The sequence below is a fragment of the Staurois parvus genome, unplaced genomic scaffold (genome assembly GCF_062004578.1).
Source record: "Staurois parvus isolate SC_StPar_1 unplaced genomic scaffold, SC_StPar_1.0 ptg000214l, whole genome shotgun sequence".
In the NCBI taxonomy this organism is placed as follows: domain Eukaryota; kingdom Metazoa; phylum Chordata; class Amphibia; order Anura; family Ranidae; genus Staurois; species Staurois parvus.
In genome coordinates, this window is record NW_028318010.1 from 974144 (window position 1) to 990036 (window position 15893).

At 39.6% G+C, this 15893-nt stretch overlaps 1 protein-coding gene across 2 annotated transcripts in view; it reads left to right on the forward strand.

Moving 5' to 3' along the window:
• Positions 1 to 10196, forward strand: part of AK2 (adenylate kinase 2) — a 30342-nt gene extending 20146 nt beyond the window's left edge. Inside the window, exons 4-7 of one of the 2 annotated variants that reach the window (XM_089678988.1) lie at positions 3788 to 3882; positions 3961 to 4033; positions 9098 to 9293; positions 9631 to 10196. In XM_089678988.1, coding sequence (XP_089535114.1) covers positions 3788 to 3882; positions 3961 to 4033; positions 9098 to 9293; positions 9631 to 9638 — 372 coding nt within the window. In that variant the 3' untranslated portion in view covers positions 9639 to 10196. Of the gene's footprint in view, positions 1 to 3787; positions 3883 to 3960; positions 4034 to 9097; positions 9504 to 9630 lie in introns of those variants that run through there. The other variant, XM_089678987.1, reaches the window with a different exon arrangement.
• The last annotated feature ends 5697 nt before the right edge of the window (positions 10197 to 15893 follow it).

Below are 15893 nucleotides of genomic sequence, written 5' to 3' on the forward strand. Positions count from 1 at the left end.
CTTTCCAAGCAGTGCCCTTTGGGGTTGTGCCTCGGGTAACAAAATAAAGACTTTCAGAAAGTAAAAAAAAAATCTTTATTTAACTGAGAGGAGCAGCTGCATTCTCTAGCAGGATACCCAGGTAAAAAAAAAAAGCCAGAAAAAAAAATGAATACAGCCAGCACATATAGGCACTGATGGACTTGTTCTTGAGTTTTGATATACTTTAAAGTGTTTCCCCATTGAGATCTGATGTGTTTTCAGTGTTCCTTCTTGTTTTTACCTTTCACTGAAAATGAGAAGATTTCCATATGCATTCAGCAGCCTAAATCTCTGAACCCACTAGCCATTTTGACATGTCATTTTCTCTGAAATGAAGTTTTTAAAACTAATGTTTTTATCTAATTTTTGAAGTGGTCAGATCTTAGATTTACCACAAAACCTACTCCAGGTACAAGCAAGAGGTTTCAGCTTTTCTTGCAACAATTGGATACTAATGGACTATGGAGGAATTAAAAGTGGAGCAAAAGGGATCAATACTTTCCTTTCCTCCAACCTCTCTGATTTTTACGAGCTCTGACATCTTTTGTATGCCAGTTTTCGATCATCTTCATTAGCCAGGGCAGGATGTCACTCCTGCATATGCGCAGGAGCCAGTCATCACAGCACATAGGGATTGTGTTGGCGCTGTAAGCTGAGCTGCCCATGCACAGCTTGATTTACATGCCTGAGAGATAGCAGGTACGCGTATTTTATTGCAGATGAGATATTGCATGTCTCTTCTGCAATAAAGAGCTTGCCTGCTTACAGTAAGTAACAGCAGGAATTTTTATCTTTTTTTCCTTCCTGTTTTGGATAGTGGGGATGGGTTGTTATTATTATTATTATTATTATTATTATTATACAGTATTTATAAAGCGCCAATAGTTCGCTCAGCGCTGTACATTACAAAGGGGGACAGAACATGTGACAGAACAATACCAATACAATGCAAAACATGAGGGGATCAAGGGCCCTGCTCTTTCGAGCTTACAATCTAGGAGATATAACACCTATTTTTGATATTTATTGCAGTCTGTAACCCTGTTAGGGAGATTCACCCTCTCCATTTGTCCTGTTTATCTTTGAAAGTGAAAGTAAAAGAAAATCCCACATTTTTGGGTTGCCCTGAGAAAAGTAATAGAGGGGAAATCTTCCAATGGAGACCCTACTGTTGACCTGGAGGGCTCCAACATATTCCCTTAATTTTTCATCTTGCTTTCTATTTTGGCTGCGAGACAGAAAGTGGTGGAAACAGTTGGCATACAAAATAAAACCTGACTGGTTATTGTGACGATCGTGGCGTCAGACCCCAGCCCTTCTCGCCAAACTCGTGACCGAAGGACTAGCCAATCTAAAACCGCGCTGTCAGATGCGTAACAATGCCACGCCCAGCTGTACCCTACACAAAGATTTTCCAGCTAATGGACCACAACCGGTGTTCTGGCAGCCTGGGAGCGATTGTTACTGGGTCAGGTTAATTATGCAAGTAACCCTTCACACTGCCACCATCTCCTTTTTGTACAGAGAAAGAGGAAACTCGGCAATATCAGCAATAACACTGATGTTTGAATAATCGTCGGTATACCACTGTCACCGCAGGCAGCAATATACTGAAGTTTAAAACACACACAGTAGCGCTCTTCAGAGGCAGGGGTGCTTAATTTGCATTAAAGCGCTTTAGAAACAGTTCAACACTTTCAGAAAGTAAGATTTATTACTAAAAGGTCAAAAGAGTGCAATAAAAATACTTGCAGAAAAAGATGTAGCCTATATGTGTGTGTGTATGTATATATGTGTATATATATATTCTATAGAAAACAACAATAGCACAGCAAAGCGATAACAAGTTTAGAGGGATAAAGTACTTGCCGTCAGCCTTAGGTTAAGCAGATCAGGTTTCATGAGCCAAAAGGGTCTTATATTCCAAAGTTAGTTCCGATCTTAAAAAGGGAGATTCTTCAGCTTAGCTTAGTTTTTTTTTATAGGAACTCCACAGGGTGTCTCCCTGAAGCAGGGAACCAATCGCCTCATTTGGGCGGGTGTTGCAGGCGGAGACCCAAGCTATGACCAAAAACCCTCGCATTTGATGTCATGGTTCAGAACTTATTCTTGGTGCATTTAGCAGCCTGGCCACTAGTAGAGTATTATGCAGATGCATCTGCTGAACAGTTAGATATGAAATATGACATATCTGCTTGGCTGGTTTAAGGAGATCTGATTTTCTGCTCTCCAGTATATATGCCAGCTAGGGGGTGTAATATACCAGGCGACCTGTCTTAAAGTGAGCCGTCCGAATATGTGCTCCATGTTTATGTAATTGTCCTATTTGAAGATGTAAAATTATATGGAAAAGTGAGTTTTTAAATGTAAGTCTGTTTTTACGACTCCCTAGAATGTCCTTTTGAAGCTCTGTGAGGGCTCAGTTTATGGCTTTATAACCCATTCTCCAGCAAGGGTCTCAGACAGGGGGGCACCAGCTAGTTGTGGGATTTATAACCATGATGCCCTCCCACTGAGTTTGCTGCCTGTGATCTGCATCAAACAGACCACATGTCACTCAACAGAGAGGGAGGGGGGATGAGGAAAGCTGATTTGGGAGTAGGAATGATACAAAATGGAAGATTCTGAACAAGATGGATGACCGCATCCATCTCAGTGTGCACAATTGCTACAGTTATAAACTTCCTTAGTCTATCCAAAACTGGGGTGTGAGGTTTTGCTTATACAAGGATCGGACAAAAATTGAAACGCTACACGATTTGCAGGTCTGAAGTGACATGTTTCACGTTGCAAGCGGAGGTGATGTAACGTGTGATGAGACACCTAGCTAACGGGTGGGAAACCTCACTTTCATCATTCGCTACGTGTGCTGCTATTAATGGTCATGTCAGAGCTTACTGAGCTTTAGAGAGGACAAATTGTTGCCTACTTAGTTTGTTCCTCTGTGACCAGAGTTGACAATTTATTTGCCTTGCCGCAAGTTACAGTATCAGAGATTATAACCGCATATATGGTTTCCGTGAAACCTTTTCCGATAAGATAAGCGCAGTCGACATGATCAACTGACTGTAAGACAAGACTCTTCAGTTCAATATTACACACAGATTTTCCAACCTGTTTAAAAATCGTTCTGTAATTGGGTGACAGTCACTTAAACAACTATTTTGGCTAAGTAGAGACCAACTGACATCTCACTGTTCCTCTTTCATTTAAATAGTAAGCGCAATATTTTACGAACAACTCCAGCCAAAGAAAACAAGATAGAAGAATTGTATATCCCAGTAAAAGAAGAAAACATAAATAAAACCAGCCTTGCTTGCCTTCATTCCAAAGATTTTCCCCACAGTACTTTATTCTTGCACTGGTTGTCCTCAATCCAATGGCCAACACTATTTAACCACTACCTCTGAGCCCAGATTGTCTTGCCAACCTTTACTCTGTGACTGGACAGGGAAGTTTAGAAAAAGCAGTGATGAGCTCATCTTTGTCAATTTAATTCCTAGTGGCTTACTTGTCAGCACATGAACGAATTGGCTACTTTAACTACTTCCTTCTCTCACAATCCAATCCAGTACAGGCGCAGCAAGAGGCTTATAAGAGGTGAATTTCAAATACCAAATGCTGTTTGTATTAAAGTTAATGATGTATTAACGATAAAATGTCTTTTTATATCTGCCTAAAGTTCAGCTTTAATAGGTTTACAGGTAGAGCAGCATATAAAGCTGTATCTTTCCTATGTTGTAATATCTCATTCTTGCGTTTTTAGCTTGATGAACTTCTTGAAAAGCGTCAAGAAAAACTTGATTCAGTCATCGAATTTAGTGTAGACGATTCTTTGCTTGTAAGAAGGATCTGTGGCAGGTAACGGCAGCCTTTTGTGGTGTTTTTAGTTTTGTGTTGTCATGGTTTTGTCAACTCCATCCTTATCTTTTGCTGTAGGTTGATACACCCGACAAGTGGACGATCATACCATGAAGAGTTCAATCCTCCTAAAGTACACATGAAAGATGACGTAAGTTTACAGTGCATCGCAATAAACATTTTGCCAGTCTTTACACATCAGTTAGAAGTCATGCTTTCTGCACTTTGATAGGAGCACACAAGAACCACACCAGTGGCCTAGTACATCCTGGTATTTTACATACCAGCAATGCAGTATCACTTGGCGACATGGTAAGTCCCATAGGTGCCATACAAGCTAGTGCAGTGGCTAACACAAGTATTGTCCCGCAGCCACCAAGAATTCGAACACAGGACCATGGAGCCCATAGTGTCCTTCCGGATGTGCTTGCAAATCCTGATTGGCAGCCCACAAATTCTGAAGCACCTGTACTTCCTCATTCATTGCCTAACTGGAACTCAAGTGAAAACCGCAATATTGACTGCTTTTTTATTTATTTATTTATTTTTTCTGTCACAGAAGATCTGTGTGGATTGATTGTGGACCAAAGCATTTTATACACAACAATTTATCGCCACCAACCCGTATTCATACCTTGCCAGACAATATGCATGGAAACCTATTAGTTTCCAAGTTTAACATTTTTTGGGGGGCCTAACGCTCAACATGGACATTACTAAAAAGAGTCGCGGTCATATTGGTTCACAGACCCGATTTCATCATATGCCGTGTTTTCTGCTGTCATGGCCAGGCATAGATATGAGAATATAATGCGATTTATGCATTTCAATGACCGTACACTTTGCTGTCCTCAGTGACCCTGAATATGATCGGCTCCACAAAATTTGGCCCCTCATAAATCGCCTTAACCAGAAATTTGCAGATGAAAAATGAATTGCTTGCAGTGAAGTGGAAGGACAAACGGGATGTTTTCGTCCAGTCTTCCATTCACGCAGACACAACAATGCAAAGCTCCTCTGCATCCACGACTATAACCTTAACATAGGAAGGGTGGACTTCAATGACCAGATGATAAATTTGTACTTTTTTGTACCAGCATCTGGCTTTAAGGGAAACTGTCTGTATATTTATTTCAATTGGCTCTGAAAGGGACTGTGTGAAAATTAAGAAGAAGAAAAAATCCAAAGTAACACGCCCCCGTGCTTGCGCGCAAAGATGAACGCAAGTGGCAGTCCCATGTCAGTAGGTAAACACCAATTGTACCATGCGTGTGAGGTATCACTGCGAATGTCCAATTGAGGGAACTAATTCTAGACCTCCTGTGTAAACCTAAAGTGGTAGCTTGTAAAGGCTTTTGAAGTGCTGCTTATAGATATTAACCATCTCCCGCTGCACTATAGCAGATATACTGCTACAGGGGTGCGCAAAATCATGTGTGTGATTTTGCATTTCTGGGTAAGGGGTGTGCACGAGCCCTACCCACGCCGTCTTTCGCGACCGCAGCTATCAATCAATGGGTCCCGGCTGGTGATTACCCAGCTGAGATTACCGAGGATCTCCAACTGGGAGCAGGGCTGCTTTGTTTACGAACAGTCCTTCGTCGGCTCAGTCACGCTGCTCTGGATGGCTGTGCGCCCAGTGCTATTAGTACAGTGTCAGTGTTTTTTGTGCACTGATCACTGTATTGGTGTCACTGTGGATGTCAATGACACCAAGACAGTTCCCCCAGTGTCAGGATGCCCACCGCAATCCCACTATAAGTCGCTGATCGCCGCCATTATTGGTACCAACAAAAAAAAATTTCTATTATCTATACCGCCATTTGTAAACACTAACTTTCACGTAAACCAATTATTTTACACTTATTGGGATTTTTTTTTTAGCAACGACATGTAGCGGAATAAATTTTGGCCTAAATTTATGACCAAGTTTGAATTTTTTTCATTTTTGTACTGGACATGCTTAATAGCAAAAAGTCAAATTTTAGTTTTTTTTTTTTTTTTTTTTTTCCTCAAAATTGTCGGCTTTTTTTTTTGTTTTTTGTTTTTTTTTCTTTTTTATAGCACAAAAAAATAAAAAATACACAGGTGATCAAATATCACCAAAAGAGAGCTCAGTTCGTGGGGGGAAAAAAAAGGATGTAAATTTTCAGTTGGGTGCAACGTTGCATGACCGCGCAATTGTCAGTTAAAATAACGCAGTACCGTAACACAAAAAATAGCCTGGCCAGGAAGGGGGGTAAATCCTCTGGAGGGCAAGTGGTTAAAAATATATGTAGTTTGCCGCTGTTGCACAGAGCATGCACAGTTTTAATGCATGCCATGTTTGGTATCTACTTGGCATAACATCAACATTTGTCCAATATATTGTGGTTTTGTGCATTAAAATTTAACAGTGTATATTTTCCAGAAAATGTGCATTTGAAAAATCACTGCACTAGTACTGTGTAACAAAATGGTGGGCGTTGCTTTTTTTTATATTCCCTTGGGCTTCTGCTTTAAAAAATATATATAATGTTTGGGGGGGCCAAGGTAAATTTTCTAGCAATAATACTGATTTTTATTTTTTATTTTTTTCCCCCATGTGAACAAAATGTGTCAAAGGCTTGGTCTTCAAGTGGGTGATGTGTTGCAGAAGCTTCTAATGTTGGGCATAAAATACCAGAAGAGCACAACCCCTCCCCCCATGACCCCCCAAACTATTTGCTAAGGGGCATGTTGAGTCAATGGAATAATTTATTTTTTACCACAAGTTTTTGGTTTGCCAAAATATTTTTACTTTTTTTTTTTTTTTTTAACAAAGTTGTCACTTAAATGATATATTGCTCACACATGCCATGGATATATGTTGAATTACATCCCATAATACATTCTGCTACTTCTCATAAGTATGGGGATACCAGCTGAGACTTTTTGGCAGTCTAGCCACATACAAGACCCCAAAATCCAACAAGCACCTTTTAGGATTTAAAGGGATTTATTTCTTCATTACACTTCCTGACTACCTATCAGAGAGTTTCAAAGGCCCTGAAATGCCAGAATAGTACAGACCCCCCTCAAATGACCCCCTTTTTGGAGAAGTAGACAATGTATTTGCTAAGAGGCATGGTGAGTATTTTGCAGATCTCGTTTGTTGCCACAAGTTTTTGGAAAACGAAAATGTGTTTTTTTGTTTTGTTTTTTTCTTTTCCAAACCCTTTTGACACAAAACGAGACTTGCAAAATACTCTCCATACCTCTTATTAAATTCCTTGAGGTGTCTACTTTCCAAAAAAGGGGTCATTGGCAATTAAGGGTCTCTGAAACTGATATGTAGTGAGGAAGTGAAATTAAAAAATTACACACCTTTAGGTTTTCAAAGGGATCATGGGATTTTGGGCTCCTGTATGCGGCTAGGCTCCTGAAAAAAAGTCACGTGGCATCCCCATACTCGGTAGAAGTAGCAGAACGTATTTTGAGGTGTAATTCCATATATACCCATCGCTTGTGTCTATCATTTATGTGGCAGCTTTGTGTTTTTAAAAAAAAAAAATTAAAAATTCCAAATGACAGTACAAACACCCCCAGATGACCCCTTTTTCGTAAATTAGACACCCTAAGCTATCTGCTCAGGGGCATATTGAGTCCATGGAATATTTTCCCCCCCAAATAAAAAGACAAACACATAATTTTTGTTTTTTTTTTACACAGTTGTCACTTAAAGGATATATTGCTCACACAAGCCATGGGTATATGTGGAATTACACCCCAAAATACATTCTGCTACTTCTACCGAGTATGGGGATATCACATGTGTGAGACTTTTTGGAGCCTAGCCACATACAGGAGCCTATAATCCAATGACCACTTTGAAAGTTTGAAGGTGCGTAACTTCCTCACTTCACTTCCTCACTACCTGTCACAGTTTTGGAGGCCCTGAAATGCCAGGATAGAACCAAATGACCCCTTTTTGGAAAGTAGTCACCCCTAGAAATTTAAAAAGAGGTATGGGGAGTATTTTGCAGATCTCATTTTTTTTCTCACAAGGTTTTGAAATATAAAAAAAGAAAAGAAAAAAATTTTTGTTTTTCTTTCATTTTCCAAAAATGTGTGGCAACAAATGAGATCTGCAAAATACTCACCATGCTTCTTATCAAATTCCTTGGGGTATCTACTTTCCAAAAAGGGGTCATTTGTGGGGGAGTTTGATGCTATTCTGGCATTTCAGGGCCTCCGAAACTGAGATAGGTAGGAAGTGTAATGAGGAAATAAGCACCTTCATGCTTTTAAAGGGCTTTATTGGATTTTGGGGTCCTGTACACGGCTAGACTGCCAAAAAGTGTCATATGTTGTATCTGCATACTTGGGAGAAGCCATGTGTGAGCAATAAATCATTTCATTGACAATTTTTTGTGTGGGAGGGGAAAAACTTTTGTCAGTTTCCAAAAAACTCAACACTTTTTGTTCACATGAAAAAAAATCAGTATGTTTTGCTAGGAAATTATTTTGAACCCCCAAACAACGTTTTTTTTTTTTTTGTTTGTTTTTTTTTTTAAATTCGACACCCTAGTGAATAAAATGATGGGTGCTGCAATTTTTCTATGTCACATAGTACTCAGGCAGCGATGTTTTTCAAACGCAAATTTAAAAAAAAAAAAAAACTTTTCTTTTTTTTTTTATTTACTTTTAATGCACAAAAACACAATATATTGGCCAATTTGGTAAAATGCAAAAGATGATGGTATGCCGAGTAAATGGATACTAAACATGACATGCTTTAAAACTGCGCATGCCCCATGCAATGGTGACAAACTGCATACCTTTTTAATATCCATAGGCAACGCTTTAAAGTCTTTACAAGCTACAATTTTAGATTTACAAAGGAGGTCTAGTGCTAGAATTACTACTTGATCTGACGTTCACGGCGATGCCTCACATGCTTGGTGCAACCGCTATTTACATACTGGCACAAGGTCAGATCACAATGAGAAAAGGTATTTAGCAGTTTATATTTACTAAAATAATAGCATTTCCATTTTCTGTGTATTTTGGTAGTCCAGATATAGTGCATGCAGGGTCCTGAGTTTTGTAACACTTTAATGTGTTTGTGGCCTTTGCTGGGCACCTATTGTCCGAGGCTTCTGCCTCGGTGATTTTTTATTTTTTTTTCCCATTCAGAAGATTGTGCATGGCAGTTACCAGGGCTTCTCATTTATAGAGACTAACTGCTTTACAGGTGACTGGTGAGCCTTTGGTGAAACGTTCTGATGATAATGAAGCTACCCTGAAGTCCAGGCTGGAGGCCTATCACACTATGACTGCACCACTTGTCGACTATTACCAACGCCATGGGATCCATACAGCAGTAGATGCCGCACAGTCTCCAGATGTGGTGTTCGCAAGCATCTTGGCAGCTTTCTCCAGAGCTCGCAGTAAAGACCTTGTTATATTTTTGTAATTCTTGGGTGGAAATAGTTTTGTCATATTTTCAGTAGTTTTCAGATAATTAATAATGTTCTGGAGGCTGTCTGTTCTAAAGGGATATCTGGTATCTGAAAGAATGTTACACCTATGTGCACACTTATAACTATTGGCAAGCAGCTTTTGCTATCATCCCTCAATAAAAGTCCTGGCAAACTGAATTATTTTTTTTTACTAATTTTAGATATCGTACCTTTTTTTTTGTCTTAATACTTATCTGTGGTTATTAAATTTGAATTCATTTTTATATTTTATTCATTTTTTTTTTTTCTTTTTTATTCATTCCAGTGCACTGATTCCCAGTCATCTCAGAAGTGTGTTGTCTGCAGGCCCCAAACCCTGTGCACTAGGGCACTGCACGATAGACTGATGATTGCGTACCCTTGTCAACTCCTCTACTGCTGTTGTCACTCTGTGTCTGTGGTGCGCCTCCATTCTCACAAATCAACACCACTGCATTCATCATCATAAGTCTTAAAGCTTCTTCTGTGGTAGAAGCTAGTGTTTTTAACCTCATTGTTGAGGTATGTGTGACTGAATCTTTATCCATAAAAAATGCCTGCTTTAACACTCAGGTATAAATAGTACAGGTTTGGACATTACAACCAAATATTACATTAAAAAAAATGTTTGTATATTAAATGGTTTCCTACCGGCTGCAAATTGCCACAAGTGCAGTATAAAGGGCTCATTTTGTAGAGTGACTTATGACAATCTCACAGCATTGCTAACATTGGATGCTGAATCTGTGACTACATTTTTTTTTTTTACTCTCAATCACTTCTCTTTTACTTGGAGATTAACAGCCAGTGCCTTGTGTAATTACTGTAGCAATAAAATGTGTGCAGGTGTGATTTAATTGTATTTATTTATTTTTTTCAAACAAGCAATTGCATCTAAGCTAGAATTTCTGAAGCTTATACTATATTACACTGTCAACAGAGTGGAATAAAACTCCTCAGGATACATGCGAAAGTGTAGTTAGGGTTTCTTTAATTTCCTAATGGTATAAAGACTCACAAGCATGTGTTCCCATAGTTGCCCTGGGGCCATTCCACCATTGCATGCGTACGGAGCTCTGTGCAGGAGTTCAAAGCTTTTGCAATTTATCAAGAAACTAAATACTGCACATCTGTCTTGCTAGAAGATCCATAAAACCATACATTTCCAGCAAGGCTTGAGTCAACCATAGTCACACACCGATTAGAGTTCGTATACGTGATCTTCAGGAACTTGCAGCTTGACTCCTAGTAATTCGCACACTTTATAATTCGTAGCTATATGCAGAAGAAATATATATATAAAGTGAGTGCGCTGTACACTAAATAATCATAAACAATAATCAATCACATAAATGCTGCTACATAAAAAAAATGCATAAATTAATTCAAATGATATAGGTCCACATTTATATAGTAAAGTCCCAAAATCCAATAACTGTGCTGTGTGCTAAAGAAATCCTCCAACGACAAGTGCATAGGTGTCCACAAATGCTTGACATAAAAGAAGAAAAAAAAAACACAAATTGGCCTCTTACCAGACACTTTGATCTCCAATCAAAAAGATCAAATGAGTAGATGGTGTTCGGATCCCACACTGACACCTTAGTTAGCGGTATCAAGGAGATGAATAGACAACTGCAGGTTCACTTGAACAAATCCATCACATCAGACAGCTCTCCACATCATGCAAGAAAAGGTTTAAAACAGAAAACTTCATAGTGCAACCCGATAAACCACCAAAGAATTTATTAAAGTATTGCACTTGTATAGATAAGGTGCATAAAGGCAGTGTAAACATTTAAAATTCCAGCGGTGTCAGACCACCGGCCGGAACGTGGTGATGTCACAGAAAGCTTTGCATGTCTAGGGTGGGGGGTCGTCTGTGCTAGTTTGTGGCCCACATGGATCTCTTTGATTTCCAACAAGTGGGTCCATTTTCTGACCAGTTGATCCTGTTGGGTACAAAATAGAATTTAAATTCTGTCCTCCATACCGGGTTTTTTCCCTCCAGTCTGCATCTGCTTGCCTGTGGGCATTGTACAGGGCTGTTCAAGACTTGCTGTGTCAGTGACTGTCCAGGTTCTGGCCATGAAAACGCTTTTGGGGTTTCTACTCCACCCTGTTCATGGTCCAAGAAAGGAAGGGTTCACCTGATCCTGGATGTCAAAGCTCTGAACTGGTTCGTGCACGTGCAAAAGTTCCAGAATGAGCCAATTTGGTCTGTGCTGGCCTCCCTTCGTCAATGGGATTTTTTTTTACTTTTTTTTTTTGCATCAGTAGGCATCCTTGATGTCTATCTGCACATCCCCATCTGGCCCAGGCACACCAGCGGTTTCCTCTGCTTCACAGTGGGAGAGTAGAATTATCCGTTTGTGGTGCCACCCTTTGGCCTTGCCTCTGCTCCTTAGATTTTTACCAAGATACTTGCTCCAGTTTTGGCCTTACTTAAACAATGGGTGATTGCCCTCAGAAGCAAGCCATCTAGATATCCAAGCATGGCAGAGTCTCCGCTTCGGAGGACATGTTGATCACGATCAGCACCTTGCAGGAGTTCAAGTGAATCCTTTATTTCCAGAAATCTGCTCTGATCCTGATTGGGAAGCTGGACTATCTGGGCCTAACTCATGACATGACGTTGGCCAAGGTGATTCTTCTGCTGGACAGAGTCTGGAAGCCTCAGTCAGCGATTCAGCTGCTGCTGTCCTGCAAGGGGTCCTCCCTTTGCTGTTGCATGCATGTTCTTGGACTGATGGTATCTGCCTTTGAGTGATTCCATAAACTCTGTTCCATACAAGGATCCCTCAAGTGCCCCTGCACACAGAAGAGTTCTTTTTTGTTTTTTAACCTTAATGCATAGAATACAGAACAAGTAGATTGGGATCCCACTTTAGTCCCTTTGACAAGTAGTTGTTTAAAAAAAAATGTCCACACCCCTGCTTAAAGTGGATGTTTACCTGAAAAACAAGTTCCCTCTACCCCCCAATGCAAAGCTTTCAATTCTGCCCCCCCATCTTCCCTAGGAGACTGTCATGGGACGTGCATACCCTAGGTAGTCTCCCCACTGACAATATAATATTGCGGTGGAAGGAATTCCCCTATCCCCATAGAATTTGTGGATGAGTAAATCAAGGCATTTTCTTTGTTCCAGCTGGTTGAAAATAAAAAATGCATAATGTATGGGGCTGCTGTAGGACAGCCAGCAAGTGGAGACGTTACATGAGATTATCAATTTTACAGCCCCTTTACAACTCAACACTTCCAATACTAACTGCTGAGGCCCAAGTGTCTTATAACATTCTACAGTTCAGATTTGATTCACAGGGGTTTCAGCTTGTATAGGAGCTGTGTGTTCAGCAAGGTTTTTGCAAAGCCTTTAAACACCTTACAGCTCCAGTTTGGGAATGTTGTTTTATATTAGCAGATAGCAGGCATACTTTAAACATAATTCAAATTGTTTAATACCTAGCACAAATCTCTCACTTCTGCACTCCAGCAGCCCAAAACAAATAAGTGCTAAATATAGACAAACATAACTAAAACCAAGAAAAATTATGGAAATCTCATCCCCTTAAAGTCTGCTTTAATTCTCTGTTAACAGAAATATGGGCATGTCTACGTAATTATACATGGTATCGATAACATTTGAGTATGTATCCTAATACACTTTTGCTTGTTATAGCGGGGAGTGGAATCTGCTTTGCTCAACAGGGTATCTGTCCACTGGTCCCGTGCTGAGCAGAGCGGGTGGATAACCAGTCTCTGTCCACTCAGTTTATGCGATGTGGATATAGCCTGCTCTGCTCTGAATGATCGGGTATAAACAGACTGCCTTTCAATTCAATCCGCCTAGACAGAGGGGAATGGATTAGATGTAGGAGGATGTAAAATGGACACAAGTTTGTTTTACACCTGCCAGTCCATAGTGAACAATGGACCATCTGAGCAAGTCTGCCTGAAAAACTGAAAGGAGCCTTACTGCAGTGGAATCAATGGACTACCTGTGAAAGGTCTATTGCGAACGAGGCTTCCCAAACTTGGAGGTATCTTGTGCTTTAGGATCACTGTGTGTACAGCTGCAGCAGCAACATAAATTCAGTTGTGTTTACTGCGCGGGGAACAAAGTATATTAACAGTTGCTGTGCCCCCCCTATAGCAGAAATACTTTCACAGCCTCAGCTGTCAATCACTTGGTCACGGTAGGTGATTTCCCGTTGGCACCCGGTGATCACTGATTATCTCCCGCCGTGGGGGACACCTGTGTGTAAACAACACAGATCTCTCTCCTGTCAGCTCCTGCACAGAGCCATACAAAGCAGCATGTTTACAGTGAAACAGCCTCATAGTAAAACAGTACACAGTTAACCGTTTGATAACCCCAGATGTTAACCCCTTCCTGCCCAGTGCCATTAATACAGTGTCAGTGCTTTTTATTAGTACTGATTACTGTATTTGTGTCACTGTGGATGTCAGTGATACCAAGTCATTTTCCCCCAGTGTCAGAATACCTGCTGCAGTCCCGCTATAAGTCACTGATCACCACCATTGCTAGTAATAAAATAAAACAAATTCCAGTATATTTACCGCCATTTTGTAAACGTTATGACTTTCATGTAAACCAATTCATTTACATGTATTGGGATTTTTTTTTTTTTTTTTTAAACGTGTAGCGGAATACATTATGGCCTAAATTTTATGACTAAATTTGATTTTTTTAATTTTTTACTGGACATGTTTAATAGCAAAAAGTTTAAAAAAAATTTTTTTTCCCAAAATTGTCGAAGTTTTTTGGTTTCTAGCACAAACAAAAAAAATGCACAGGCAATCAAATGCCACTGAAATAAAGCTCTATTTGTGGGGAAAAAAGGGTGTAAATTTCATTTTGGTGCAGCATTGCATGACTGCGCAATTGTCAATCAAAGTAACTCCGTTTTTAAATCACGTGTCCTTTAAAAATGCTCAGAAAGCGTGGTAAAAACCCTTATGCATTTTTGCAGCGGATCAGTGTGAAAGTAGCCTAATGGAGGAACAGGAAGATTAGGGGAATGGGAATAAAAAAGTGTGGGGTTGGGGATGTATTGGGGGAGCGTCTAGGGGAAAATATGTGTTAGAAAATATACTTGTAGTGATATATATTGTTGGTTTTTCTAAGATTAAATTTATTAATAAAAAATATATAAAAAGAAGCGATAATAAAACTCTGGTTGACTTTTTTAAGGCACCAAACGCAACAACCTTAAAATAGAACAAAACTTTAATGATTTGCAGTTAACATAAATTTGAAATCATAGCATATTACCATATCTGATAAAACAAAACTCATCCAAGCAGGTATGTCACATTCCCAGCCAATGATATTAAAATTGTATATCCATATCAAACATGTTGCATAAGTATTACTATAGATGTTGATCCAGCTACGACACAATCCCCAAATCCCGGAAATAAATTCTGTTTCTTCAGATCAAGTCTGCAAGCCAAAGCAGAACAAAAACAAGGCACACAAGCATATACAGTCTGCCATCATTGAACCATAAATGAAGACAACATACATGCTGAAATATAGGAACTGCTGCCAAAACCAAGCCCCCTTGTTGAGCACTGAGGTTACACAGATGGAAAAAGACCAGGGACATAAAACCAAGGATGTTAATTCAGCCCAATAATTGTGGATTAGATTTGGATGTGCCATCTAGGTAGAGGAAAAAAAAAGGGGGGGGGGGTCATTTTTATAATCCACATGTGTACATATATATATAAATATATACAGTATTACCTGACTACATAAACCTACTCCATGTAGGCAGTTATGTAGTGTGCTACATATTATTTTCTAACTGGGAAACTGGGGATATTTACATATGGATTATAAACTCCCCCTTGCCTGCGTCCTTTTTTTGTTTTGTTTTTTAATTATTAAGCTGGTTTAACGTCCCTGGTCTTTTTCCATCTGTATGATCTCAGCGCTTGCCCAGGGGGCTCTGTTTTGGTGGCGACTCTTATATTTCAGCATGTCTGGCATGTACAGTACATTCTTTATGTAAGCACAGTGCATTCATAAAGTATTCAGAACCTCTTCACTTTTTAATTTTAGGTTGCATCTTGATTTTACAGTTTAAATTCATTATTTTCTCATTAATCAACAACAGTCAGTACCCCATAATGACAAAGTAAAAAGCGAATTTTAGAAATGTTTGCAAATGTATGAAAAAGGGAAAATGGAAAAATCACATTGGCATTAGCATTCAGACCCTTTGCAACAACACTTGAAATTTAACTCCGGAGCCTCCCATTTCTCTGAGATGTTTCTACACCTTGATCTACCGGTGTTAAAGTGATTGGAAATAATTTGGAAAGGCACACACCTCTCTATAAAAGGCCTCACAGCTGACAATGTATACTGCATCAGAGCAACAGCAATGAGGTCAAAGGAGCTGCTTGTAGAGCTCAAAGACAGGATTATTGTAATACACAGATCTGGGGAAGGCTGCAAAAAAATTTCTGCACTGAAGGTTCCCAAGAGCACAGCGGCTTCCATAATTCTCAAATGGA